The 27,155-nt window shown below is 50.8% G+C and overlaps 12 protein-coding genes across 12 annotated transcripts; 4 read left to right on the top strand and 8 right to left on the bottom strand.

The window, feature by feature from the left end:
• Positions 1–143: 143 nt before the first annotated feature.
• N7509_010534 (MCT family MFS transporter) lies at positions 144–1,922 on the bottom strand (the record flags this gene model as incomplete). The annotated part of the gene is made up of 3 exons (XM_056635171.1): positions 144–923; positions 968–1,432; positions 1,527–1,922. Coding segments are annotated over 3 exons (1,641 nt in total), but the record flags the coding sequence as incomplete, so codon positions are not given.
• An 803-nt stretch (positions 1,923–2,725) lies between these two features.
• N7509_010533 (LIM domain protein) lies at positions 2,726–5,338 on the top strand (the record flags this gene model as incomplete). The annotated part of the gene is made up of 3 exons (XM_056635170.1): positions 2,726–2,804; positions 2,936–4,950; positions 5,012–5,338. The coding sequence occupies 3 exons, from the start codon at positions 2,726–2,728 to the stop codon at positions 5,336–5,338; spliced, it is 2,421 nt and encodes an 806-aa protein (XP_056485790.1).
• A 355-nt stretch (positions 5,339–5,693) lies between these two features.
• Positions 5,694–6,904, bottom strand: trm8 (tRNA (guanine46-N7)-methyltransferase; the record flags this gene model as incomplete). The annotated part of the gene is made up of 3 exons (XM_056635169.1): positions 5,694–6,328; positions 6,420–6,607; positions 6,729–6,904. The coding sequence occupies 3 exons, from the start codon at positions 6,902–6,904 to the stop codon at positions 5,694–5,696; spliced, it is 999 nt and encodes a 332-aa protein (XP_056485789.1).
• Positions 6,905–7,171: 267 nt separating this feature from the next.
• On the top strand, positions 7,172–7,820 carry N7509_010531 (ESCRT-II subunit protein VPS25; the record flags this gene model as incomplete). Its single annotated transcript, XM_056635168.1, has 2 exons — positions 7,172–7,637; positions 7,708–7,820. 2 exons carry the CDS (start codon positions 7,172–7,174, stop codon positions 7,818–7,820), a joined length of 579 nt encoding a protein of 192 aa, XP_056485788.1.
• Positions 7,821–7,995: 175 nt separating this feature from the next.
• N7509_010530 (uncharacterized protein) lies at positions 7,996–10,739 on the bottom strand (the record flags this gene model as incomplete). Its single annotated transcript, XM_056635167.1, has 4 exons — positions 7,996–8,661; positions 8,726–10,085; positions 10,138–10,574; positions 10,650–10,739. The coding sequence occupies 4 exons, from the start codon at positions 10,737–10,739 to the stop codon at positions 7,996–7,998; spliced, it is 2,553 nt and encodes an 850-aa protein (XP_056485787.1).
• A 615-nt stretch (positions 10,740–11,354) lies between these two features.
• On the top strand, positions 11,355–12,918 carry N7509_010529 (putative toxin biosynthesis protein; the record flags this gene model as incomplete). The annotated part of the gene is made up of 5 exons (XM_056635166.1): positions 11,355–11,549; positions 11,663–11,780; positions 11,849–11,957; positions 12,026–12,274; positions 12,339–12,918. The coding sequence occupies 5 exons, from the start codon at positions 11,355–11,357 to the stop codon at positions 12,916–12,918; spliced, it is 1,251 nt and encodes a 416-aa protein (XP_056485786.1).
• Positions 12,919–13,536: 618 nt separating this feature from the next.
• On the bottom strand, positions 13,537–14,797 carry N7509_010528 (ceramidase; the record flags this gene model as incomplete). Its single annotated transcript, XM_056635165.1, has 4 exons — positions 13,537–13,720; positions 13,786–14,302; positions 14,423–14,609; positions 14,708–14,797. The coding sequence occupies 4 exons, from the start codon at positions 14,795–14,797 to the stop codon at positions 13,537–13,539; spliced, it is 978 nt and encodes a 325-aa protein (XP_056485785.1).
• A 775-nt stretch (positions 14,798–15,572) lies between these two features.
• Positions 15,573–16,589, top strand: N7509_010527 (putative mitochondrial carrier protein; the record flags this gene model as incomplete). The annotated part of the gene is made up of 1 exon (XM_056635164.1): positions 15,573–16,589. The coding sequence occupies one exon, from the start codon at positions 15,573–15,575 to the stop codon at positions 16,587–16,589; it is 1,017 nt and encodes a 338-aa protein (XP_056485784.1).
• Positions 16,590–17,232: 643 nt separating this feature from the next.
• Positions 17,233–18,901, bottom strand: N7509_010526 (uncharacterized protein; the record flags this gene model as incomplete). The annotated part of the gene is made up of 3 exons (XM_056635163.1): positions 17,233–17,439; positions 17,500–17,565; positions 17,630–18,901. The coding sequence occupies 3 exons, from the start codon at positions 18,899–18,901 to the stop codon at positions 17,233–17,235; spliced, it is 1,545 nt and encodes a 514-aa protein (XP_056485783.1).
• A 1,235-nt stretch (positions 18,902–20,136) lies between these two features.
• N7509_010525 (glycosyltransferase family 91 protein) lies at positions 20,137–21,486 on the bottom strand (the record flags this gene model as incomplete). The annotated part of the gene is made up of 1 exon (XM_056635162.1): positions 20,137–21,486. The coding sequence occupies one exon, from the start codon at positions 21,484–21,486 to the stop codon at positions 20,137–20,139; it is 1,350 nt and encodes a 449-aa protein (XP_056485782.1).
• A 1,193-nt stretch (positions 21,487–22,679) lies between these two features.
• N7509_010524 (putative prefoldin subunit 1) lies at positions 22,680–23,279 on the bottom strand (the record flags this gene model as incomplete). The annotated part of the gene is made up of 3 exons (XM_056635161.1): positions 22,680–22,845; positions 22,972–23,138; positions 23,250–23,279. The coding sequence occupies 3 exons, from the start codon at positions 23,277–23,279 to the stop codon at positions 22,680–22,682; spliced, it is 363 nt and encodes a 120-aa protein (XP_056485781.1).
• A 1,711-nt stretch (positions 23,280–24,990) lies between these two features.
• Positions 24,991–26,558, bottom strand: N7509_010523 (HMG-box domain-containing protein; the record flags this gene model as incomplete). The annotated part of the gene is made up of 4 exons (XM_056635160.1): positions 24,991–25,296; positions 25,389–26,216; positions 26,277–26,327; positions 26,394–26,558. The coding sequence occupies 4 exons, from the start codon at positions 26,556–26,558 to the stop codon at positions 24,991–24,993; spliced, it is 1,350 nt and encodes a 449-aa protein (XP_056485780.1).
• Between the last annotated feature and the right edge of the window lie 597 nt (positions 26,559–27,155).

The raw sequence follows: 27,155 nt of genomic DNA, 5'->3' as shown, positions 1-27,155 counted from the left end.
AGTTCATAGATACAAAAATCGGCGTTAAGAGCAGCCGGCTTTGTTACTGGATGGTTGCCATTGAATATTTTACAGTTTTTGAGAATGCCTATTAAAATCGCTCTCACCTGCCACTTTTAGATTGACATGCCCATCCCAATACCTCAGACTCGCTTCAGTGCAATCATTCTACGTATCAGGGCAAATGGCGCCCAAATCCGGACCTCGCCGCCATCCGCAGACGGTGCAGAAGATTCAACTGTTGCAGGACGGTCCTGCTTCTCCCCCTCGGTGAGGGGTGCTTCTCGGGCGATAGATTCTCGGCGTTGCTGAGCACGCTCTAGCTCCCCAACCTTCCAGCCTCGAACAACCCACAGACACAAAGAAGCACCAATGTAGGTAAATCCCGTGAATAATTGGACCTTGAGGTAACTAGTTCCGCCATCTGATGTGCCGCTCCGAAGCTGCAAGGCAATAGCCTCGGATACGGTGCAAGGTGCAACGAGGGTAAGCCAGGTTATACTCAGACCAGAGGGCAGATCTCGTAGACCGATAATCTCAGCTAGTACCGGGGAGACAGTGGCCCAGTAAGTCCCCGAGACTGTTCCAACGATGACGGCAAAGAAACACACAACGCCCATGCTGTCTGCAAAGGTCCATATTACTAGACAGAATAAGCCACAAACAAAGCTCAGGAATGTGGCGATATTGATGCGGCCAAGCCGGTCACTGAACATGCCGACAAACGGCCGGCCGAGACCTTGTCCCAGGTTCAGTAGGGCTGAGACAATACTGCCCTGGTGTGACGTGAGGCCAACGGATAGAGAGAAATTGGCGAGGCTGAACAATAACGCAACATAGCCTAACATGCTGAAGATACCCCACCCAAGAAGAGTAAAAACTCCGGCCGGCGTAGAAGTGGGAAATGGAAAGCTGTGAAACGGCTGCCGACAAACTTATTGCGGTCTCGGAGCAGATTTCCACACACCAGATTCACGACGCATGAGATGATCCCCAGGATACGGAAGGCCCATCCTAGACCATAACGGGGGATAATTGCTCCCACTGCAAGAGAGTATATCAGACCACCGAGTCCGGACCCAGCGGCAGTGATGCCCTGGGCAACACTACGACGCTTATGAAACCATTGGGGAGAGATACCAACGCTGCCCACGAAGAGGAATCCCATGCCCCAGCCGAAACAAACGCCCTGGCTGAGGAAGATGTGCCATTTCTGTGTTGCGAATGACGAGCCAATGAGAGAGAGAGTTTCGAAGAATACTCCCAGGTTTAGCACAAAGCGAGTGCCGAGTATATGGATGAGATGAGTGGCTAACGGGGCCACGAGGAGTGCACACGAGATACTGAGGCCGCCGGTGAAGGCATATGCAAGGGCCGATGTATTCGGGAAGACATCATGAGAGAGGTAGTAACTGAGAAACACGCCGTAACTCTGAGATGTTATGTTTCAAGGTTAGAACAATTTGAACTTGAAAGGCAACTAGAAGTTGAGCGTTACGAGTAGGGAGATATCAGAGAAAACCCACGCTATTTATTCCCCACGTATGCGCATTTATCCAAAAAACACAGGCAACACAGACCCAGCCATATCCTCCATCTGGAGGAACGTCACGATTGTATTTTTCGTCTGGGTCGACAGCCGGAAGTTCAAGTTCCGAGTGAGTCTGCGGATCTTGTTGTCCTCGTCGGGAAGTAGTATGGATGGAATCACCATCGTCTCGGTGCGATCGAATCACTTCTATCGGTTCATTGTCGTTCATTTCTGTTGACAGAGGCGGCTTTGTAGTGACTGGAGTGCCAGTGGCGAACTTGACGTTGGTTATATATATGCGGCGAAACCCTGGAAGCTTTTTTATTTTTTGTACCGTTTTCGGCGACACATAGAGTCTTGAAATGGAACTAGGAATTACAGAGGAAATAGAAGCTAGAAAAGTAGTAGCTACAGATGATAGGAGTCATTTCTTTGACTAGCGCATGGCTAGTCCGTAATTGGGGAGTTTAGTCGGACATGGGGCCGACAAGTCTTTACGAGGTTTGGCATGGCCAGGGAAGATGTCCGGGGTTTGAACCTGCAGCAGTTGGCAGCTTGTCGGCGAAAATCGACCAATGACGGGGGTTCCGTTCTAACCGCTCTGTACATATAAGGTAATTGTTCTGAGTTCTAGTCGGCTGTACGGTAGTACCTCTGGAGCCGAGGGTAGGTCATATGGAGGGGGGTACGGAGTACTCCAACTCCATATGTGGGGTCGATGAAAGGGCCCAGTGCGGAGACCTGAGGATCGAAGGATGGGGCGGTGAGACCTGACAGGGTTAGATGGATCTGTGATGGTTCAATGTTGAGTCGGAGAATAAGGGTAGAGTTTAACTTAATATAATAATATGGTCTGATACCAGGATACTATAGACTATATACTATATACTGTACACTATACGTACACTATATTGTATACTTGCACGTGTCAGCCCTAAGCCCTAACCAGATCGGGTGGTTGCCCTGGCGGTGTTTGTTGTTTGGGCTCCGCAGATCGCGCGACAACTCCACTTGTCACTGGGCAGCGATGCTGGCCAACTTTATCTCTTTAAGGCTCATACCCATATCTCTACCTGGGCTGATCCTGACGTCGTATCCAACCCTGGATTGCTGGATCGGTTCGGATTGTTCTCTTCCTGGGGACCTCAACGCCATTCCATTCCACCTGGATCTTTTAGCCGCTCCATCACCATCATGTACAAACATACCAAGCCCGTCGGCCAACGCAAGGTCTCCCCGCCTGGTCCTTCCTACATGTCTAGCGATCAAGTTGGTGAGTGACTCATTTCCTGCGATCCTGCGATCGCTTCAACCGCTTCCCCCTCGACATTCCCTACAATGAAAAGAAAGCAGATAGAAAGACATCTTGTCGCAGGAACCTAGCTAAATGTCACCTTTTAACAGCAAACTATCTCAAAGATCTGAGAACAAATCGACCTGCACGTCCCACTGGATCTCGTCCCCTCCCTGGAAAAGCCCTCACGTCGACAGTTGATCTTGAAGATGACCTCCCACCCCGGGCAGCATCTGCCTTTTCCATGTATCGACAGAACAGTCCCCCGGAAGGGGAACCCCGCGCCGGCAGCGCCTTGTCACATCGTCGCACGACCTCCCACGTCACCGAGAGTGGTCCAGTTGGGCGCCCCCTCGCCCAGGAGCCCCAATCGGCAACAGTCAGACAGCACGCATTTCCATCCCAGATCTTCTCGCGACCGGTTGCCGCATCGCCCGTACCTTCATACCGGGAGAGCGGCCACCGCCGTCATGAGAAGGAGGAAGCGCGTGACCTCCGTGATGCGCTGCAGGATATGAACGTTCAAGATGATGATGTCCGTGTTCACCAAGCTGCCCAGGACGAGGCCACGGAGCTCGTATGGATGCACCAGAACCCTGGCCAGGCCTTCAAGAATCCATATGCTCCTTACCAGAACCCCGATGCCGGCTCGCAGGGCTCTATTCGAAGCAAATTCCGGAGAAGCTCCAGTAGCTTGACCAACAAGTTCCGCCACTCCGTTGGATCTAGCGGCTCTTCCAGCAACCCTTCCAGTCCCGAATTGGCTGATGCTACTCTCGACAAAACCGCCCGCAGACGGTCATCTCTTAGCGCGAGCCAGAAGAAGAATCGCAGGGTCAACTTTGCCCTCCCTGGAGAAGAGCCATCTATAGTTGATGAACCTAGTAGTATTCCACGTCCTCGACAAGTCAGTGGTGATTCTTCCAAGGGTGTATTCAAGAATCCCAACGACCACATATATGAGGAGCCTGTGGACCCAGCCAAGGAAGCGGCCGAGCCTTCTCCTGACTTCACCAGATCTGACTCGTCTGCATTGCGTAATAAGCCTCGCAATGCTCTGCCGCGTGTCAACAAACCTCTCCCCTGGCTTCGAGATCGCAAAACTGGGCAAGGCTCGGTGCGAGATAGAATCTCTCAGTTTGACATTCATAAAAACCCGCCGACCCAATCCCGAAATGCAAGCTATATGGAGAATGACCCTCTACCCCCGACCCAGCCTCGAAATTCGACCTATATGGAAAACGATCCTCTACCCCCGACCCCTCCCAGCTCCCGCGAAGAAGAGGTTCCCACCAAAGAGGGCAAGGAAATCCGTAGTGACGATATTCGTGCGGCAACGAGCAAGAGACTGAAAGATCGAAGCGAGAATCTTCCAATGCCTTCAGCTGTCAGCGATCGCATGGGCCGTCCAATTGTTAGCTTTGACCCGAAGTGGCAGTCGAGCGACCAGCCCAAGCGTGACCAGCAGAGCCCAGTAGCTCGCGATTCAGCACCCTCGGCACCTCCAATCCCCACCATCCAGGTTGCTCCAAGCATCGAGGTCACCCCTACCGTTGAGGTCACGCCTAGCATTGAGGTGTCCCAACCTCCCGCGATACCAGTGATCAATGTGCCTGATATCCAAGAGCCCACTATTTCGCAAATGACCAAACCATCTCAACACAATAATACTAAGCCTACCAGGCCGAGACAACAGCCTGCAGCTGGCCACAATCGCCAGATGCCGCCCGCAAGACAAGCATCGCAACCCCAAAACAGCTGGCGTACCCAATACTCTCGATCCGGTGTCCCGACGGCTAGTTGTGAGTCATGCTCTCATTCGATCTCTGGTAAGATCGTGACGGCTGGAGGATCTCGATTCCATCCGGAGTGCTTTATCTGCTTCCACTGCCACACTGCTCTTGAATGTGTTGCTTTCTACGAGGAACCACTTGCTAGTCGCGCAGAAAGACTCGAGAACAACCCGAACGAATCGCCTGTTCCTCGCTTTTACTGCCATCTGGATTTCCACGAATTTTTCAGCCCGCGCTGCAAGAGTTGCAAGACGCCCATTGAGGGAGAAGTGGTCGTTGCCTGTGGTGCGGAATGGCATGTCGGTCACTTCTTCTGCGCCGAGTGTGGTGATGTAAGTTCAATCTTTCCTTTCCTTCACACTTGATATACCAGTATTCTGACGATATTTACAGCCCTTTGACTCGAAGACTCCCTTCGTAGAGAAGGACGGCTTTGCCTGGTGTCTCAAATGTCATGGTCGCCGCACGGCCCCTCGTTGTCTGGGCTGCAAGCAGCACGTTCTAGACGACGTTGTCATCACTGCTATTGGCGGGCAATGGCACGAGCAATGCTTTGCTTGCCATGAATGCGGTAATGGATTTGGGGCTGACGGCCGCTTTTTCGTCCGTGAAGGCGAGCCTAAGCGTACAGCCAAGGGTCGCATCATTGGTGGGCCAGTACAACTCGCCATCTGTGAAAGATGTGAGGGTTTACGCCTGAAATCACATGGGATGTGTTGAGATATTCTCTGCAGCTCCCAAATCTATCTGTTCCCGCGATTGAAATGCCCTTTGATGAATTTATTGCGTGATGACTTATTGACTTTTCTTTCGGATTATGATCGCAACGTGGCGCATCCATTTCTCTTCCATACTTGTGTTACTTTTAAGATATTTTGTCTTATTTTCTTTTATTCAATTGGGGTTCGTTTCGGTCTCAGCAAGCGCCAGATTGTTTAGCGTTCGTGATTTTCTTTTTTTGCAAATGCATACGATAGAGAGTTCGGTTAGACGCTTATACACCGGGAATCTTTTTTCTTTGCAGAGGACAATTATAAACTTTTTTAAAAAGAAAATATGCTCGGTTCTTTGCAGATCACGTAGACCACTCAGGATCAGCCTTACGTCGGAACACGGCGACATACTTATTGCCATTGTTGCGTGAGACCTTCTTCGACTCCTCAGTCTCAACGCTCATCACATGCACACATGGATCAGCGGCCAATTCCTCATCCGTAAGACGCTCCCAGAGGTCCTTGACACCACCTCTGTCCTTTTCTTCTTCCGACTGGTATTCAAAATGCCGGAGAACCCAGTGGTGATACTCCTCCACATCGGTGATGGTGTACATCAAACCACCGGGCCGAAGAGCATAGGCATATTCGGCATTCAGTGATTCCGAGATAATGCGCGCCTTGTGCTTGCGAGCCTTGAAATGCGGGTCTGGGAAGCAGACGAAGATCTTGGAGAGCTGGTGCTGGTCGAAGAAGTTGGGGAGGAACTTCATCGTGTTCGCGCGGATGCCGCTGATATTCTCATAGTTTCCTGGAACAACGGCCGTCGTGTTGCCGACTTCGTCTTCGATGGCAGGTTGCTCGACGGTGTTATTTGAGTCTTGCGATGTGGCTCCGGTTCCTGCAATGGCGGCGTTTTTGAGTTTTTGCTGTTGCATGCGTAGGGCGTGGATGCGTGATGTGACGTATTCGAGGACTGATATGCGAATTTCCATGCCTGGGTGGAAATTAGTTCATTCATATTCAAAGTTTTCCGACGGGAAGAGCTCGAGCTCGAGCTCCCTCAATTTTCGGGGCCATCAACATACCGACCATCAATGTCTCCGGCAAGAGAGGTGCCAATCCAACCAACAACCCGCCAAATCCACATCCAATATCCACCACCTCGACGTCCTTTAACAGCTTGCGCGCACCTCCGAGGGTTGTCTTTGATGTATCTGGATCCAGGAAGGCGGGGTAATGTGAGGACCAATCCATATGCGCCGGACTGATAGGGCTTTTCACGAATAAGTTAGCTCAACGTACATGGAAGGCCTGAAGAAAGCAGCCCTGCGCAAGCACAATTGCCTCAAGGAACCCTCTCAAGCACTAGACTGAAGCTTAAGATGTACACATACTAGTCAAGGTGGTGATCGGAGAAGGGATTCGCATGCGCGCGCTGCCGGAAGAACCTCTTCTGCGGCATCTTGATCTCGGCGACCTCGACATTGGGGGTCTGGTGTGCGTCGTATTGATTCTGGAGGTTGCGGCGATATTCCTCGCGCTTTTGGCGCTTAGAAGGTGGCGTGGCCATTATGGGGAATTGAGGGTAGTTGTGGTGCTGGGTGGAGGGTGAGGGTGAAGGTGAGGGATGACGGTAGAATATTTTAAGGCGCGGGTCTTTCCCCCCCCACTCCAGCAACTCCAACTCCGCTCCTCCTCCACCTCCGCCCCGACTGGAGCTCTTTGCTTATCACCCACTTGCATCACAGCGCATTGCATCTGATCTTTCTTTCTTATTCCTTCGCAGTTTCATATTTCTCAACTTGAAGCTCTTTGGAGCTCTCTGAACCCCACCACCATGACAACGACCACATCATTCCCCTTCCCTCCAACATATAATTTCCCACCCTTCTTCACCCCGCAACCGAATAGCAACACCCGCCTTTCACAGCTGGAAAAATGGTCTTCGCTGATTCAAGCATGGTGCCGGCATCACCGCCAATATCGTCTTTCGCTAGTCGACGCTATTGATACCCCGCTGTTCCACAACGCGCTCTTGCGCAAACGTCTTGATCTCGCCGCAGCCCGTGATGTGTTGGATTGGATGACGAAGAGCGAGGAGGAGGGCGGCGGTGGAAGGCGGGCTGAATGGTTAGATGCGAGTACCGGAGGCAATGCAGCTCCAAAATCTGTTGCTTATATTTGGTGGAGGAGACCGGAAGAGTGGGCTGATGTCGTTGCGGATTGGGTTGAAAACACTGGTCAGCGTGGGGCTGTCTTAACGGTCTATGAGTTGATACAGGGCGAAGCGACAGTATCTCAAGGTGAGATATTCCCCGGACTGCTGGTCGAGTTTGATTCGATCGTGGAATAGTGCTGACTGACTGCCTGCAGATTTTCATGGAATGGATAACGATGTCATGATGAAGACTCTAAATATTCTTGTCAAGAGGGGCAAGATTCAGATCTTTGGCAATGAGGGCGAAGAAGGTGTCAAATTCTTCTAAAAGACAGCTTCTCAATACTTGTTCCTACGGATCGTGGCTATTCGTGACAAAAAGAAAACGCTCAGAACCGGGCTCCAATCATCCCGGCTAACAATACTATCTAACATGTACATGTCCTCGCCAGGTCGAACACACCAATCGGTCGGTATCCTGGAAGATTTGGCGCTCCTTAGCTTTAATCATCTGCATCTTCGACCATGTCCTCGGTAATCTCATAGTTACCTGCCGCACGCAACTCCTGCGACATGGCCATATCGAGAAGCCAGTCCACGCGGACGATTCTGGCCGTCTTTTTGATCTCACCCGCGACTTGACGGAACCGAGGCCAAAGACGAGCATGCTTTGGCTCAGTGGAACTGAGTAGAAACACATCATGCTGTGCGCGGTCATCGCCATCATCGTCAACGTCACTTTCCTCATCGTCACTCTCCTCGCGCCGAGAGTTGTTTGCTAGGGCAAGTCGACCGCGGAAAAGCAAGCATTCTCCTCCATTTGCATCGACAATAGACTTGAATGCTTCAAAGCCACCGCGGATGTCTTCAACGCAATAGATGCGGTAGCCATTCAAGAGTTTGTTCTTATTCTTCTTGGCATTGCTCGCCGCCTTATTAAGGGAGATCTTGTACTTCTTCTCATTTTCCTTGTCCACAAGAGGGAAGTCGGCGGGGTCAAGAAGTTTGTCCTGCTGTAGACAGTTGGTAACAAACTCTGTGCTCATAATCACTGGTGCATATGCAAGTGCATTCACAAACTTGGTCGTTCGCAGAATCGTGGGCGCTGCAAGATGTGTGCACCTGCGAGCATCTTGCACAAGCATGATACCGAGATCCCGAAGGTGACGCTACCAATGTGTGAGCATGTTTTATAAGAGGGCCATTCTAGTCTGTCATATAGTGTTTCCATACCTTGTCTGCATCTTGCTTTTTCTCATTTGCTTTTCCAATCCACTTTTGATAACCTGTAATCATCAAGTGCATGCTGATCGGTGGTCGAGTTCTCTTTTGTCGCTTTGTATCTACAACCTCCTCGTCATCGCTCTCGTCTTGTGGCTCTGCGGAGCGACGTTTCTTGGGGTTATGCGCCAGTTTAACCCTGTCCTCGTCAGACACTCGTCTACCTCCATAGACAACACCACCAACGCGTTTCTTCTCCTTTTCGTAGAGGGCAAGGTCGTCAGCATACCCATGTAGACGTGCTGTAGCTGCATCCTTGGACTTCCGGCTGCTGGTGGAGGAAGGCGTCTCATTCTCCTTATTTTCAGGAATGAGACGTGATCGCGCTGGCGTTTGCAGCGCTCGTTTCTCAGATGGTCCACGTGAAGCTTTCTTGGCAGGTTGCGGTGTTCCCTGTGTGGTTTCGGATGAGTTATCCTCATCCTCGCCTGGTGATTGTGTCGTGTTCTGGTCCTTGATCTGCATAGGCCGCGCGGGACCAGCACTCTCCTCGGCATAGAAAACTTGTTTAAGAACAACGGGGTCCAGCATTTTCTGGCCAACAATGTCGCTCAGATTCGTGCGTAAAGGGAAGTGGTTGTAGCGAGGGTCAGAGACTGGCTGTTCTTTCCATTTCGCATAGCTATCCTCCAACCATAAGTGATTGACAACCTGGAGCCCCCATTCTCGGGCCGCATTGCATTTTTCGCTGGTTCCGTGCGCAGTGATCAAGTGCGTATTCTCCTGTCGCAGAGTCTTTGTACACTCTGCCCCTGACGCCGCAATCAGATTCTCAAGATAGATTCTTGCCTCGCCAACATAATTGGAAAGACTGATCTTCAGCCCCTTAAACCCTGGAATCGGGTCGGGGGAGACTGGATAGTGCAAAGGTCGACTCAAAGGACGAGTATATGTATTGAATGTCATCATGTAATAAAGCCACGCAAGGTTACCGACGACTTTGTCCAAGCGAGATGCGAGTCGGTAAACAATTCCTTTTCGGAACTTGCAGACAACCCAGTTTGCGTCCTCAACTTTGCTTGTCACAGTGGCACCACTCTGCTCGAGCACTGCTTCGATGGATTGTCGCAAATGGGAGCCAATCTCGAGATCTTCCGATAGCATGATCTGCTGTCCCTCAAAAACCTTGAGTTGATTCGGAGTGCTCGTGGGGGTAGGCATGTCACGCGGTGCGGGGGCTGAGGCGCCTGCAACGTCCCTGTTTTCGTTCCATCGAATGGGGTCGTTGGGGCCTGCACGTAGAATCTCAGGATCTGGTAGCATATATGGCTTCTCATCAATGCGCTGGCCAAGTTTCAGGCAATCATCGAACCTATTCAGGTCAGTACAATTCCATTAACATGTAGCCCTGAGGCGAAACTGACCAGTGGGGTAAAACGATTTTGGTGCGCATTGCTTTGGCTTTTACCAAGCGTGCTTTATCCGAGTCGGCATTCAAGTCAACCAGGTGAGTTACCATGGCGGTAAGCCTAGGGCTATATAAGCCACCCTTGGCCAGCACTGCGCCAATAATTGCATCTTTGTCGCCCTCCGGGATGTCACCGCAGGTTACAACCACATCATTTAAGAATAGCCGAGGATCGGGGCTGTAGTGGCGTGGGTTCACAAGCTTGCGTTTCGAAAGCGATGTATGGATCCAGGCCGGCTTGACGATTGGGATCAAGGCGTTGGAAAAATAATCGTAAGATTGAAAGTTGATAGTGCTAGAAACGATATGGGTGCATTCGATGACGTCTGTTTTCTCGGGACTACTTTCGAAGATTGACGGTTCACCACTGTTTTCTTCGATGACCGCTGCAAGCTGAGAGAAGAGTGAGGTTAGTATTGAAACCCTCCGCGCTCTGATGCGCCAAAAAAGCAGAGAGAAAGAAGATACCTGTTCGGCTGTTTCAAGCGAAATTTCGGGAGAGCATAAGATGAAGATACGGCACTGCTCAAAGAGCTTGGATCCTTCAATCGTCGCCATGGGGGCAAACCGGCGTGATCGCACTGGTTGTGGTGAGGAGGCAACTCTCTTGGAGTGGAGGGGAGTGGAGGGGATCGGGCCAAACGCGAGGCGCGCGTGTTGACTGCGACGCCAGGTCACGTGGACACCAACATTTGCTTAGGGCGTACAGCTGATGGGAGTTAAAATATCCCAATATCTCATAATTACACCCTAGAATAAATTAAGGGATATGGTAATAAAAGTAGACGAAAGGGACCAAGGGTTCGAAAGAGCTGTCAATCACTTGGTGGCACGTAATCGAACTGAGCGCAATGAGTATCTAGTACTACTACTTCTACTCACTTCAGATCTTTGCGTCGCCTACTTCTACTAGAAACCAAATCTGACAGATATTGAGACTTCATTAATCTTTCCATTCTTTATCAGTTTCCACAGAATCAAACCACGATGCGCTACGCTTTGCTCTGGCGTGGATCGGCAGTTGGAGCATGTGGAGTGCCATTGGACGCTACCAAAAGGGCCTCGGCTCAACCGTCCCCGTCGGCAAGTAAGCTCCGTTTAATATTCCGGGGTTCTACTTCATCTTCTTCTCACTTGGTGTCCATGTCCATTTCTCCTCCACACTACTCAACCATGGCCCCCTTTCCTTTCCGTATCGTTGAGCATGTCGTGCCTGGTCAGCATATTCGCGAATACCCCGCTGCCACAGCGAACAGCCAAGAGGAACCTTTAAACTTGGCCGTGAAACAATACATCCCACTCGACAACCCCAACCCGCAACCCGGCGATGTGACCATCTTAGCCGCCCACGCAAATGGTTTCCCCAAGGTATGACAACAATCAGACAGGGTGGTGTCTGTCGCACTTCGCAGGGCCAACTCAATTGCGCGCAAAAGACGAATCACTAATATTGATTAGGAACTGTATGAGCCTCTCTGGAGGGGGAAATTCACGCCAGAGCCAAAGATGCCGGATTCCGCATTCGCAGCATCTGGATGACCGACGTGGCTTGGGAAGGCGAGAGCAGCGTGCTAAATGAACATATTCTGGGCAATGATCGTATGTAACCTTTGACACTTACTATATCCTCATACATCAATGATCAGCATACTCACAACTATCGACAGCGAGCTGGTTCGACCACCCTCGAGACCTTCTCCACCTGGTCAACGTCAAGCGAGCTGAGATGCCACGACCCATCATCGGCGTCGGTCACAGCTTCGGCGGTGCGCACCTGTCAGTACCCGGCCCTGCTGTAACCTCGTCTTAACCATTTTCCAAATGCTGACAATGGTCATATGTAGCACCCAGTTAAGCTTGATGCACCCCCGGCTGTTCCACTCCCTGGTACTACTTGACCCGGTAGTCCAGCGACAGAGTACTCAGCTTGACGGACTCAGCCTAGAGGAGAATAAGCAAATCATTGCAAAGACCACTCAGCTCTCCACTTACCGGCGGGACCTCTGGCCGTCACGAAAGGCCGCAGAGGAGGGCTTCAAGCGCAGCCCATTCTACCAGACATGGGATCCCCGGGTTCTCGACCGCTGGGTTAAGTATGGCTTGCGTGATCTGCCCACCCTTCACCATCCCCTTGATGACAAGGCCGTCACCGATAAGAGCAATCCCCCCTGTTACACTGCGCACTCCGTTCCATCATGAGGTTTTTACCTTCTCGCGACCGAACTACAATCACATCCCCGGTAGCGGCAAGCCTGTGAATCGAGTGACACACCCGGACTTAGACCCGGATAACAAGCAATCGTACCCTTTCTACCGACCCGAGCCGGTGCGCATCTTCTCGCAACTACCGTTCCTTCGCCCGAGTGTGCTTTACATCTTCGGCGGCAAGTCTGACATGTGTCTACCATGGATGATGGCCGATAAGCTCGAACATACGGGTGTTGGCATCGGCGGCAGCGGCGGTGTTGCTGCTGGACGCGTGCGTGATGTCCTGCTTAAAGATAAGGGCCATTTGCTTGCCCAAGAGGCAGTTAATGAGTGTGCTGATGCTGCTGTCGCCTGGATGGCCCCTGAGCTCCGTCGCTGGAAGAATGAGGAGGAGAGTTTCTGGTCCGAGTGGAATAAGAAAAGCAAGCTCGAAAAGGTTTCTGTGGATGCGGAGTGGCTGAAGCACGTCCCTGAGCCAGCGCGCCGCCCTAAGAAGACCGGTGCCGCTAAGCCTGAGTCGAAGCTTTGAACGAGGAGAAGGAGGCTTCGAGCAAGAACGCCTTGAGTAGAAGAGACATACCCTGTACATACAAAGCGGATCTGTTCATCTAGAACTTATTTTAGATCACACTGCAAGCTCAGCATTAGAGAATACGAAGGGTCAATTCTAATTGACATATGAAAGGTCTACATTGATGGTACCAGAGTGTATTACAACCTTGGAAAGAAATCCAGTCACACAAAGTTGATTCTCTCTATTTCAATTTGCATCATAGGAATGTGAATACAGATAACCAAGGAAGCGGGTCAAAGTCAGATCAAAGAGAGCAGCAACCAGGAACCAAGAGTCCTACTCCCGTCTATAGCAACAATGCACCACTCGCCACATTTCCTCCTGCGCAGCTGGCGAGTTAATTCTAAGGCCAGCGAGTTTTTCGTCACCAGGACGTAGGATATCAAACAAGCTCAAGGGAAAACCAAGCAACCTTCAGCCAGGAATGGTGGGGAAAACAGGGATAGAAGCCAGGGTCGAGAAACGGTTGAGGGGAAAGATTCATTCCATGCGCTTCCCAATGGATCATCACATTTCAGCCTTTTAAAGCAGCAAATCAAAGCTGACGGCATAATTCAAGCGTGACTTTTGCGTTCAGGTGGACTTTTTAGCTTCAGCCACCCCGTTTTCGGATACCGGGGTGGTACGAATCACTTCAGGGATGTGCCAGACCCGCGCCCAGCGCAGATGATATTCATCTTGTTTGTTGTTGAGGCAATGTCGCAGCCAGATACCCCAGACGATGTACATGTATGCACCGATACCGGTCATGATGTGCCTAAACAATGAGTTAATTAAAATGGACGATGAGGAAGGAAAAGTTTAAAAGATGCCTGTACGTACCACCAACCATGTCCCTCCAAGAATATACCCCACGGTAAACCCACCAAGTGGCGCCACCGGCGGATCTGGGGACAGAACTGGTTGTCTAGGTTCCAAATGAAGAATCCACCCAGGAACATAGTAAGTCCATAGCCAACCATGAGCCACATGGTCTTGAGAGTCTTCATATCGCGCACATTCTCGTAGTGCTGGTGCTCTTTCGAAGGGACCGGTAGGCCCTTCTTCTGGCGCTCTAGACGATCCTCTTCGCGCGAGTGGCGCCATCTCGGACGCAGGGTGGTCTCCATAGTATGCATGCTGCGGAAAACAACGACGAAGGTGAGGAGCGCGTAGGCATTTTGGTGGAAAACTGGGTCTTGGAGGTAGTGGTAGTAGAGGGTGATGAAGACGGCTAGACTGGTGAGGGATACGGCGAGGGATACGCGAAAAGCCACGGAGCGTCGGTAGGAAAAAGATGCGTAGGCCATCAGACAGGTCGTGTAGATCATAGACAGCTCATCTACTAGCTGCATGGGATCTGCAAGCAAACACAACGGTTAGATACCGATCTGCAGCTTAGAAGAAAACAAACTCCAACTGGGATGCGAACATTGCATGGCAGCGTGGGGGGCTTTTCGGGGCTTTTCAAGGGACATACATTTGAGGGTAGAGTGGAAGAGGAAGCTTCCAGTGCCGACAACCAGATATCCCCATAGGGCGACCGAGAAGATCTGGTCATGTTGATTGCGGCGACAGCTGAGAAGGCCCTTGACACCTAGCCACATAAACAAGAGGTTTGTGAGAGTGTTGACGATCTCGGCAGAGTATACGGTGACATAGTAGTCCTAATCGAGGGTTAGAACAAAGGTCCGGGGGAGTCCGGTAGAAGGCAGGGTCAAGCTGCAAGCTGCAAGCTGTCGCAGGCAGTCCACATGTTACATACCTCTTCGCACCAGTTCAAAGTGGAAGTAACAGGACTCCAGAAGCCAGGCTTCGCCCGCGGATACGGGATATGAGGTAGAGGCCACGGCATCTTGAAAGGGCCTTGAACTTAAGGTGGTGACAAAACAGAAAAGACACTGGCAGAAGGGCGTGGGCAAGTGGTCATCGACACATGACGTCGCATCCCACTTGGTTCAATTGCGCGCTGATTGGCGCCAGCCGCCCTCCGCGACTTGCCGGTTGCGGTGTACTTGAGACATTCTGGTGTTTGATTATTTGATTATGTTTATGTTTATGGTTATGGTTATTTACAGAATAATATTATTACAAGGATTATACTTATTTATTTACGGAGTAATATGATCATGATTACAAGGATTATAGTTGGTCAATAGTACTCTACCCTAACTAGGGTAGTACTGTAGTCTTATCGATACCGAGGTCGAGCCAACCCGATGACTTCACCCAACTTGACTTCCCCCATCAACGGTGATCAGCGGTCACCCCCAACTCTCAACTCTCAACTCTCAACACCGGTCTTGGACCACCCGCCTAGGCCATTCCTGTCCTCCCCCGGCATACCGCACCATCTGCTCTTGACTTAGCCTATCTCAATTCCAATTCTCCCATCTAGGGTCCCTGGTCCCTACATTCTCCTCGCCGTGTGCGGTGATTCGGAAAACCTCATTCATACGCCGTCACAACTCCGACTCCGATGCCAGTCAAGCCGATCCCCGGTCACCCCTAACCCAGATATACCTTCCCTCGCCAATTCACAACCGCTGGCCCCCCCCCGCGGAAGCTGGCTTTGAAGCAATGTCGAATAACAGCGCCTTGGTGCCGCAGGTCAAGACCGGTACCTCCAAATGTACGCCCGCTGCATGCCCTTACCTCGCGCATACCCATGCAATAACCCCCACGCTAATCCCAAGCCTCAATCCTTAGCATCCAAGACCGTCTTTCATTTCGCTGCTGGCCTCTGCTCAGGCCTAACATCCTCCATTCTCCTTCAGCCCGCCGATCTCCTCAAAACGCGAGTCCAGCAATCCGGACACGGCGCCACCCTCCTCCCAACCCTCAAGACGATCCTAGCCTCTCCACATCCCATCCGCTCATTATGGCGCGGTACTCTCCCCTCAGCCCTTCGTACGGGTTTCGGTTCAGCCCTATACTTCACCAGCCTTAACGCCCTGCGCCAAACAGTCGCCCAAGCAAACACCCACACCGTCCTAACCAACTCAACAACAACAAATTCCTCCTCCGCCCTCCCAAAACTCTCCAACTCCGCCAATCTCGTCACAGGAGCCATCGCCCGAGTCGCCGCTGGCTTCGTCATGATGCCCGTCACTGTACTCAAAGTGCGCTACGAATCCGACTACTACGCCTACCGCAGTCTCGTCGGCGCCGGCCGCGATATCGTACGCACAGAAGGATTCCGCGGTCTCTTCGCAGGCTTCGGCGCCACAGCGGCCCGTGATGCCCCCTATGCCGGTCTCTACGTCCTCTTTTACGAACAACTTAAGCGACGACTTGCGAACATGGCTGCAAAAGACTCAAGTAGTAGCGACGGACCGGCAACATCATCATCTTCTCCATCCATCAATTTCGTCTCCGGTGCAGCCGCGGCCGGTATTGCGACCGCCATCACGAATCCCTTTGACGCGGTCAAAACTCGTCTTCAGCTCATGCCTGCCAAATACGGAAACATGGTCCGCGCAGTGCGCATCATGATCCATGAAGATGGCATGCGCAGCCTTTTCGGTGGGTTAGGACTGCGCATGGCCCGGAAGGCGTTTAGCTCTGCTCTTGCGTGGACCGTATATGAGGAGCTTATCCTCCGTGCGGAGAAGCGATGGGCGGAAAAGCATGAGATGGGCTTGTAATTTTTTTTATGGATTTGTTTTGTATCACTATTCGATATCTTGTATTAACAGCTCAAAGTCTCAACTCTAGCCTGCGATTTACTATACTTCTCAACTGCGCATATTGCATCTGGCGTTGATATTTAGGTGAAGAAAGGATTTTGTTCATGACTTTTTGGTTACGAACTGCATTTTGTTTGTTTGTCCCTGGCTCAGCGGACGTGGGGGGGGGGGGGAGGGGGGAGGGGGGGAGGGGAATGGGAATGTTGAGAGCTTTCTACAACGCATGGAATATCCCGAAACATATGTGGGAAGATAGATGTTTGAATAAATAGAATGGAGCGGCGTATGGATGCGATTGACATGACACACAAAAAAAAGTCAACAGAAACTTGAACAATGGCAAAAAAAGGTCATCAACTCATATCTCGTTACTGTACCACAGTAGTGACTGCCAGTTTCAAGAATCCCAACTCAAAAGAGAAAAAAGAAAACGATAACAGATTCAAAAGCAGTTTGTCTGGGTCTCATAAATAGGCAGCGTAAAACAAAGACGAACCGTAGCCGAAGCATAAACCAGGTTCTTGAAAGACAATGAAAGATGGAAGTCGCATCCCGGGACAAGACGCAACCCAGTGGCAAAAGAAGATGTGATAGATGAGATTTAGACGAACATAAATTTTCGGCCGGGGCTCTTCTTTCGCACCAGATACATCTTGTCCTTTCTGCGGTCGTTGACCTTGAGTTCGGTCGTGGAGCTGGATGTCTGGGCAATGACCTTGCCCTCGCGAATTCGGCGGGAGTGTGCAAAGAGTTCTTCCTGGAAGTCCTCGGTGACCCATTTCTTGATGATGATGTAGTTGGTGTCGCGCTGTAGTGGAGTGTTAATATTGGAAGAGGTGAGAGATGTTTGTATAGGGCTGCTGCTTACCTCGTCCCAGTCCCAAGGCAGGTTGTACGCCAACAAGGTTTCGGGGAGCAGGTGCTTGCGATGAACCTAGTTGAAATTAGGGTTAGCCAGGGTTTCAGTAGCTAGCATTAACAAGATCAACCCATCATACCTTGATCCATGTGGTTTTCGTTTCCTCGGTAATAGTCTTGTGCTCTTCGTGCTTCTTGTGTTCCTCGTGCTTCTTGTGCTCTTCCTTCTTTTCCTTGTTGAGCATCTTCTCGATTTCCTCCTCGCTATATCCGAACTCCTGACGCAGACGTTCACGGAATTCCTTATCCTTTTTGTCTTGCGCCTCTTTAGCCGCCTGCTTGGCCTTTTCTTGTTCAATCTTCCACTCTTCAACGGCAGCCTTCTTCATGGCTATCTCCTTGGCCTTCTTCTCTTGCAATTCGCGCGTTCGGCGTGCCTCTTCTTCAATAAACTGCTGCCTGAGCTTTTCACGCTCCTCACGCTCCTCCTTCTCGCGAGCCATCTCCTTCAGTTTCGACTCTTCCATCTTTTGCTTCAGCTCCTTGCGATCAGCAGCTTCCTTCTCCGCCTCCTCAAATCTCTTGAGACGCCATTCATGCTCGGCCTTACGGCGCTCCTCAGCGGTATGAGTTTCCTCCTCGAATTTCTTCAAGCGCCACTGGGCATCAGCCTTGCGACGCTCCTCTTCCAGACGAGTATCATCTTCAAACTTCTTCAAGCGCCACTGAGCATTCGCCTTACGCTGCTCCTCCTCATTGCGAGATTTGCGCTCCTGCCGCTCCAACTTGCGCAACCGGTCACTAATCTCTTCCTCGTACCACTCCTCCTCATCACGGAGGTGGCGTAGTTCACGAGAATCACGCGGAGGCTCAACACGCTCGCGGTGCTTCTCCAGTTCCCGCTCCAGCCGCTCAATCTCCTGCTGCTGCTTGAAGAGCTCCAGGTCCTGGCGGTTATCGTTGCGTTCGAGCAGGCGCTGCTCCATGAGGAGTTCGAGGTCCCGGTGTTGAGGTTGATAAGGGGATGCCTCGCGGGAGATTCCGCTCGCGGCGCGACGGCGGGATCGGTGCACGTCTTCTTCGACGTCGTCGACGTCGATCACCTTGGACTGCTTCATCTTGGGCTTGTTGGCGTTGCTGTTGTTTGTGCGCTGGGCTTGCTCGTTCACGATCATGACTGAGGGCCCGACGTCGCGCTCCCGACGACGACCCCCGCCTGTCGAGGCCGAGCGGTACACTCGTGTTGCTTGCGTCGTGGGTTGGAGGTAGGCGGCCGAGGCAACCTCCGGGCGGCGGTGGCGGGAGATAGAGCGTCGGCGGACGGAGGTGCGGCCTTTACGACCGCTGATGGAGACATCGGTCTCGGAGTAGTCGGTCTCATCATCGGATTCGAAAATGAATTGTGGAGGCATTTTGGGCAAGATGGATTGTTGAAGATGAGGGAGGGTGGCGGATTATGCTGGTGCTAATTGTCGGTCCTGATCTCAAGCGGTCCAAGCACAGCACCTGAGCACGAGGTGGGATGGGATGAGAGGAGGTAGGAAGAATCAGTGTGGGAGAAACCAGCCAAAAATGAAATATGAATAAAATATAAAGTAAAAATAGGCTAGGCAGGAGCCAGGAAAGGCCAGGAAATACGAGTTGCCTATGGGGATCGGCGGCGGGGGGAGGAAGAAGAGGGAAACTCGAAGGTGGAAAGGAAAGGAGGGGCTGGAAGGGAAGGGGAGAAGAAGTGCGAACTGAGTGACGACGGTATTTATTCGGAGCGATGATTACGGACAGACTTTGACACCCAATCATTCTTAGGGTTTGATTTGATTTGATTTGATTTTTTATTCCTAGTTCAGCCTCATCAACTGTCAGATCGCAGTGCGAGAATCTTGGTGTATTCTTATGCTTCATCTGCCCCGCTTCTCCTTGCTTCAAAGCTGACGCGAGTTGAGAGCCTCGTGGCTATCATCATTATGCCCTGACGTAGTATACTAGTATATGACAGTATTCTTTCCCTCCATTACTCCCTCCCCCTGGATCTAGAATGCAAGAAATGTCATTCTCTCTCACCTCCTTTGGCGCTTGGCTTCCAAGGTTTCGGGCATAGAATAACATCATCGCCTCCAGCCACCGCTGCAGGGCCGCAGGGGCTCCACTCTTGGGCCCAGGTCGTACTACTGGCGGAGTACTGGAGACACTGGAGACTACTCCGTAGGGCGTTACAGAATCTCTGCAAATTGCCCACGAAATAGCCCCTCTTCTCACGGATTTCCGTCAAGCCTTTTCTTCCTCGGCGCTTCCAGCCCTAGTGAGCGCCTCTTGAGATCAATCTGACACTAACACCCCATCTTTTCTTGATGGACTTCCATCCCGCACCTATAGGTGAACAGTGCTCAACATTTTCTCTTCAAATGTCCAATCTTTTTGGGTACAAAGCAACCAGAATTGCCCATACCCCTTAGGCTGATGTTTGGAATGAAGTCGGGCAGGGAGAAGGAACCAAGGGACGCCATCGGCTGTTCCCGTGGACGACCCAAGGCACGTGTGGGGGTGACCGTGACTAGACACAGTGCGAGTACTCTAGAGTCTTCTCCAGAGTATTCTCCAGAGTATTCTCTAGTACTTTGTACTCTCTACTCTGCACTCTCCCCGCTGCTCAGCTGCCATACTGTTCACTGGCATTCCTGGCAGCAACCACCGTACACCCGACCACATCGGCCCCCACAGCTGACCAGCGCTGGCCCCACGGCTCGCCGTCCGGGCTGATTGCCCTCCGCCACTCCATCAGGTACGGCTGCGACTGCACAAGCTGCGACACCCCGCGCAGAGAAAGCACCTGCGTAGTGTGATCGTTCACGCTCAACGCAAGCTGCAGCAGATCGCGCCGATCCTGATCCCACCGCACAATCCCATTCGGCATCAGAATCCGACTCTCCGTGCAGGGCGCTTCACGCGCCGCTTTGTCGAGCACGGCGGTCCCGAAATCGAGCGCTTCGCTGGCGTATACGATATGGAACTCGGATCCGCTATTTGCGAGAATGACTAGTTCCGGGCGGTAAATGGAGCCACTTGGGCCAGAGTTGCTGCTGCTGCTGCTGCTGCTGCCGCAGATGCCGTCCAGATGGGTGCGTGAAAATCCGACCCAGAGAGAGATGTCCGGGTCTGACTCGTGGACTTGGATAAAGTTGGTTCCACCGCGCATTTCACCTCTGACTTCCGGATGGTTGTGGATCATTTCAGCAGGGAGTTCTTGCTTGAATGTCCAATCGCAGAGGCCGTGACGAATATGGCAGCGTAGAATCTGGAGAGGTTGTAGGCTGTAGACGAAGTTTAGATGGCGACTGGGCTGATGATATAGGGAAGATTCCGAGTGGAAGAAGGGCGCCCAGTTCTTCTCTTTGGGTCTCTGTACTTCGCCCCGGATTATCAAGGGGTTGGTTATATTCGTGAATGGTCGATGCACCCACATCGCCCGGCGCCCGTCATCCTTTTCAGAGAGCATGTTGAAAATGACCACAGGCTCAGCGCCTGGTACCCCATCTTCGATAATCACTCGCGGGTCTTCCGGCCCGATGAATGCACCACCCTCGTTCCATATAACGGGGATCTCAAGCATGTGGGGGAAGGTAATATGCTCCTCATCCCAGTCGAGTGTATAGTTGTCCAGGTGGTTCCATAGCGCGTCGAAAACACGCCCACGTAGGAAACTAATCGTTGGCTCGGCGAGGGTTCCCGAGGGATAGTAAACCACCCGAGTGACGACGAAATAAACCTCATACTCCGAAAGCCAAACACCCGAACCAGGCAATTCCACCCAGTTCTTCGCAACGAAATCCTCGAGAGTTAAACCCTGGGTCTTCAGTGCAATATCGAGCTGTGGGTAACCCGTTGAACTTTCCACTGCCTGCGTCAGATTATCCGGCAATAATAGACTCGGCAACACGCCCAGTGTGGCCGTATGCCGACGCTCGTCACAGCCCGCCGTCGATCTCAGGTACCCCATCATTATGGAATCCCGGAACAGTCAATCTTTCGAAATCCGGTTTCGCCGCCAGGGCCTTCACGGCAGAGAGATACCGGTCCACGGATCCCGGTGTCACGACAGGGTCCTGGGCGTGTTAGCGGAGTGATCCAACGTCATTTTTTGAATACCAGGTGATCGCCGCCATACCTGAATAGGTGTGAGGTGCAGATAGGTCTTTAGTAGCCAAAACGCAAGAATGACGCCAATGGCGCTGGCAAGGACATGGCGTATTGACCGGGGTTTATGCCACATCTTCCAATTAGGGCTTTTCTCGGTAGATACCATGTAGGGTTGGGCGGATACTAGCACTTCCTGCGGTCTGGATTGGAGCAAGGGTATGCCTAGTATGCGATAGAACATGCAAAAGAGGACTAGAGATCTAGGCGATCCACTACTTAATATAAGAGATGCCTCTCATTTGCTCGGTATGTTCATCATGTCTGAATTGGTTGAAAAGACGCCCACGCTGGTTCCTGTTCACCGCTTATGGAAGCTCTCTTGTGTAAAGGGAAGACCGTACAATTTTTATTCGTTGACATTTCTGCATTCCTCGAACAATCCTATTCGCAGACGGTGGAATGTGTCAAAGCCCGCCTTCGGCGTGCGTGCATTCCACCCCATTCCCATGCGGGTGGCTGGCCCCACCGGCGTCAATTGTAGTATCGATGGCCAGAGTATTTGAACGATATGTAAAATTAGGCAAAATTTATTGAGGCCAATTTTCCTGATCTCCTGGTTGAAGGACACATATGCAGGTTGTCATAATCACGACTAATATTGTTTGTTTGTTCATTGTGCATACAATCAATTTCGAAAACTCCTGGGTATCCAAGTCGCCAGTCACACAGAGCATCCATCCAATCCGATGCCATTTAGGAAAATAATAGAACCCGAATCCGAATCTGAAATCTGACGATAATCTCTAGACTCATCTTCCTCGGCCATATTTACCCAGGCCTTCGATTTTCTTCGGAATGCTTTCTTCTCTGCTTAGCTTCACCGTCTCCAATCGGGTTCCGGGGTATAATCCGTATCGAACACCAATCTCTGTAGAAAAAAAAGTCTTCTCATCTGGTCCCATTTAACTTGTACTCAGATTCCCATTTTGCGTAAACACATCCTGCGCTGCGTGAAGGCCCCGATAGCACTGCTTCTAGCTCTCTCTCTCAACAAACTTATACTCTGCCAGACTTGAGAATCTGCTCCAGGTTTTCCCGGCTGTTTTTGTGTGTGGTCTCGTGATAGTGCAGCTTCTTCTCTAGGTTGGTGATTTCTGAGGATGCCTCGGAGCTCTCGCGGGTGAGGCGCTTGTTAACGGTATCGATGGGGACATTGACGAACCTAAAAAGAATATAATTAGCATTATCCAAAAAGGAAAGCAAAAAAAAGCAAAGCAACACGATCAATAGCCCCGACAAATATATTTGCGGGCAAAGGACTGGCCGATAAGAAAGGACGATAACATACATCTTGCCCACACCTTCGTATACCCTCGTTTCCGACGGCAACTCCGACAACTCTTTGGAGGTCAACTGCAGCATGCGGATATCGCGTTGCTTGGCTGTCATTTGTGCTTTGGTAATACCCATCTGCTGTTGTGAAGCAAGGGCGCGTGTCTCGATCTCTTGCAGGAGCTACGGACGCGTTTGTTAGCAGTTGGATCGGATTGGTCGGGGCTCCGCCCAACGGATTGCGTTGCCATTGGATTGAAGCTGGAGCTGGGCTCGGAGTTACTCGTCGCTTACCTTCTGCAGGGCTTCATTGGGAATCGACATCTTGTTTGTTGGGAAGGAGGTTTGTTGGTAGGGTTGGTCGTGATAGCTTTTGGATTCGTGGAGGGGAGAGGTGCGGGGCAGGGTGCCAGAGGAGAGGGCGGGTTTTCGGAATGTATTTATGTTCCTGTCGGGGAACTTTCGGGGTAAGAGGAATCGAAGTCGGATGCGATGCGATTGCAGTAACGAAAGGATCGAGAGAATCGACTGTCGGTGATGGCGTCCCAGTCTTGTCGTCGCTTTGGCGGGCCTGGGCGGTGGGCCAGACTGAGGGCGGTGAGAGTCTATGGGTACGGGCCCGACTTAGGGCAAGGTACAGACGACAGCTGTCGCATTACAAGTTGATATGTTGTCTTTCTGCGTCATATCATTGTATTTGGCCTTTGCTGTTATCTGGGCTATTGTGAACTGTTTGAATTGGTTTCTTCCATCTGGAATCACTCCGGCTACCCAGGCATTATGACACAATGCAATGTTTGACCATGGCTGGTCATCATTTTGCGCCACTGGCTTGAAGAATCATTTACTATTTTACAAAGACTTCCAAAAGACCGTGTGTTTCTATTAGATACATAATATTAGACCCATGTGATAGATCTTAGAAAATATAATAGAACGTAGGAACAAAGGTTAAAGCTGCTACCTAACAATCTGTAACTGAATATAATCTAGTGCTCCACATTTGGTCAATCGTTCCTTGAGTTAAAGTAAATTTACGGGGGATATTTGATAAGCCCCTTCTTAATACCGGATAGAGCTTTCAAAAACAGAATGATAGAGATATCACAGTTATTATAGTCAATGAAACTAAGCGGTGAAATTGAGGCCTTCGTAGGCAATCCTTCATGGCTCAGAAAGAGATTCAGAGAAAGCGAATCAGACCAAGAAATGGTATTTTAAAAGAAACAGCATAATAATCAAATTCAGTTTTGAATGCTTCTATACTTGTAAGTCCAAAGAGAAAATATCACCGAAATCTAACTAGCCAGTGATGATCAAAGCTTGTCAAAGCCAGTTTCAAGTTTATTTTCATTCCTTTTTTTATAAAGTTTTTCTCTCCGGGAGATGTACTCAATCCAACAATATACTCATTCAAGTTTGCAATGACAAAAGAAATCTGAGTTGGAGAACACAATTAAATTGCATGTGCATTGAAAGGATAGAAATACTATTCCACCCACCTCTTTAAGTACCAGAAATCTAAAACGCAGAAGCAAAAAAGTCCATCCATACCTAGCCATAAATCTAGAAATTCTGCGCCCAGCACTCCAAGCAGATACAGACCGACAGGATGCCTCCCAGGAAGCAAGAATGATTTGGAAGAGGATACAGAAAGGGGCAAGAGACAACATCAAAGAGGAGTACAAACTGGGAAAAAAAATAGATATCATAGTGGAGACAGAAGATAAAAGGGCTGAAGACAAAAGAGACAATGGGAATAGAAAAATGGGAACCACAAAACAAAAATAGGAAGGTATGAAACAAAAAAAAAGCAAAGCATCCAATTGTCCAGGACACCAAAGCACCTAAACTCCCAATCCCGTTCGGGCTTTGTTCCACAAAGCTCACCGGCGTAACCAACATCTGAAAACAAGCGGTGCTCGGCCAGAAAATGAATGTCGGTCAGCCTCATTAGATGTGCAATTCGGTAGATATGGACCTTTTCTTCATGAGTCATCTTCGATCATGGGTATCATTCTTCCGCTGGCATAATTTAGAAGCCTGAAGGGGCAGGGTTATCCATGTATTCCCATGACTCTCCTATGTAAGCCGCCGGGCTAGAGTGACCAGAAGGCATCGAAGTGGAGATGTAACTGGCATCCTCAAAGCCATAGATATTAGCCGGTGACACAGCGGCATGTTCATAGGTGGCTTGATGATTCTGATTGTACTGCAGCAGCTGCGGATCCATGTGCTCATTGTTGAGGTGGATTGGAGGAGGCTGAGAAGCTTGGCAGAGATCGTCATGACTGCCACCAGGAATTCCATTAATTCCGCTGGGCATATCGCTGGGCATATCCTGAAGTCCGTGAATATCATATTTCACGTCACTGTCAAAGCTGGAGCCTTGTAGCATCCCGGGGTGGATAGTAGGCAGGCTGGTAGGGAGACTCTGTGAGGGAAAGCTCGTGTTCCAGCTTCCATCATAGCTTGATGTGAGGGTTGGTGGGGGTGGTGGTAGCTATCAAATGGAGTTGAAGATCGGCTAGAGATCTCAAAGCTCTGTGTGCGGCGATGCAGGTGGGGTGGTGCCAGTGAGAATTCAGGCTCAAGGTCATCCCATTCAGAAGGACTACCCAGAGTACCAGCCGCCGAGACCGAAGAACGAGGAGGAGTAAGTTCAATTTCTGTTCGTCGCGCCACTCCATTGTCTTTCTTAGGCTGGAACTTGTATCCGGGGAAAGCGATTGCATGGTTTGATCGCTCAATGCGCGACCATTCGTTGAACTGGTCTTTGAAGCGCGCCGACTCCAGCCGCCAACTCGCACCTATAGCCCTGGAAATCTCTTGGTGGTTTTCCATGCCCAAATACTCCTTACAACGAGCAGTGTAGGCAGATCGATAGAGCATAAAGGCATTCATGGGGCGAGCAACTGCCTTGTTTCCGCTCAACCCTCTCACTCTGGCTTCTTCAAGCCGAGTCGGTGTTGGTCGGTTCACGTGGGCCTCCATATCCCGGACTGGGACATCTGTGAAATTGGCGGTAATTTCAGACAGAGGCCCTGGAAGGGCGATTCTTGCCTTCGGTCCACTTGCGGTATTTCTTTGGCTACGGCCACGTTTCTCTTTTGGGGTGCGAGTGGCTCTAGCCTTGCTTCTGGTTGAGCTCTTTCGAGAAGGTGACGGCGAGTATGGGGGTGATGCAGATTGAACCCTCATTGGAAGATCTGCCCCCATGATGTGTGGGGTATGAGCCTGGTTATTAGGCATTATTGGGATCTGTGCATTCAATATACATTAGTTTGGCGAGATACTTTTGGTTAAAGGGAAATAACTTACCGGGTGTGAAGTAGGAATGTGCGGGTAATATTGCGGGGGAGAGCCATATAGCTGGTAGTTATTGTTAGATAGGATTCTATGAGAGATGGATGCAATATGGCAAAACGTGGAACTCACCATCTGGGGTGGGGTGCTCGGGTCAAACTCTGCAGCCATCGGAAATTGCTCCATGCTGTTGTCAATCAGGCCGTATGTTGGTGAATAGGCAGAGTGAAATTCTCCCTCTAATGAAGTAGGTGGAGAGGGAGGAAGGGCTGAACCTTCTAATTTTTGACTGGCCATGATATGATGAGTGGGCTGTGAGAGATAACAGGCCAGGAAGGAAACGCAATGAGAATCCGATGGAGATATCCGGGAATCTAGTACTGGTAGTTGACCTGACCGATTTGTAAGATAGCTCTCAAGCAGCAAAGATGGAAGAACGATAGAGGAAGGCTTCCAGAAAGAGCAAAGAAGGAGAAGAAGAGAGAAGGTAGATGGCGTTGATGTTGTCCGACGGTGAGAGGCGGTCTCAAATCTAACGTGAAAGGAATAACACGTTCTCAGACAAGCCGGGAAGGTGAAGGGCCAAGTGAGACAAGCAGGAGAGTCAGAGGCCAATAAATAACGGGAGGTACCCGAGAAGAATGTTGAAAGGGAAGAACTAAGAAGAAAGTATAGTTCGAGAGATGAGGTCCACCGGGCGGGGCAGATGAATAAATAAGAAAGATCAGATCAGATTCTCTGCAATGGGGAAAAGGAAGATGAATTGAGAGGGAAGAGAGTGGAGAGAAGAACTGGCGAGGAGGGGTGTTTAATGGGTGCTGCGGCAGAGGCCCGTTGATGCTTGCAAACACCCGCCAGAGAGGCTGAAACGACGAAGTGAACCTGGATACAATA

Source organism: Penicillium cosmopolitanum (genome assembly GCF_028827165.1).
Source record: "Penicillium cosmopolitanum strain IBT 29677 chromosome Unknown utg000009l:1.0-9042332.0:1.0-9050551.0, whole genome shotgun sequence".
Taxonomy (NCBI): Eukaryota; Fungi; Ascomycota; class Eurotiomycetes; order Eurotiales; family Aspergillaceae; genus Penicillium; species Penicillium cosmopolitanum.
The sequence above is the reverse complement of the archived record's forward strand: the minus strand, read 5'-3'. Positions and strand labels throughout refer to the sequence as shown.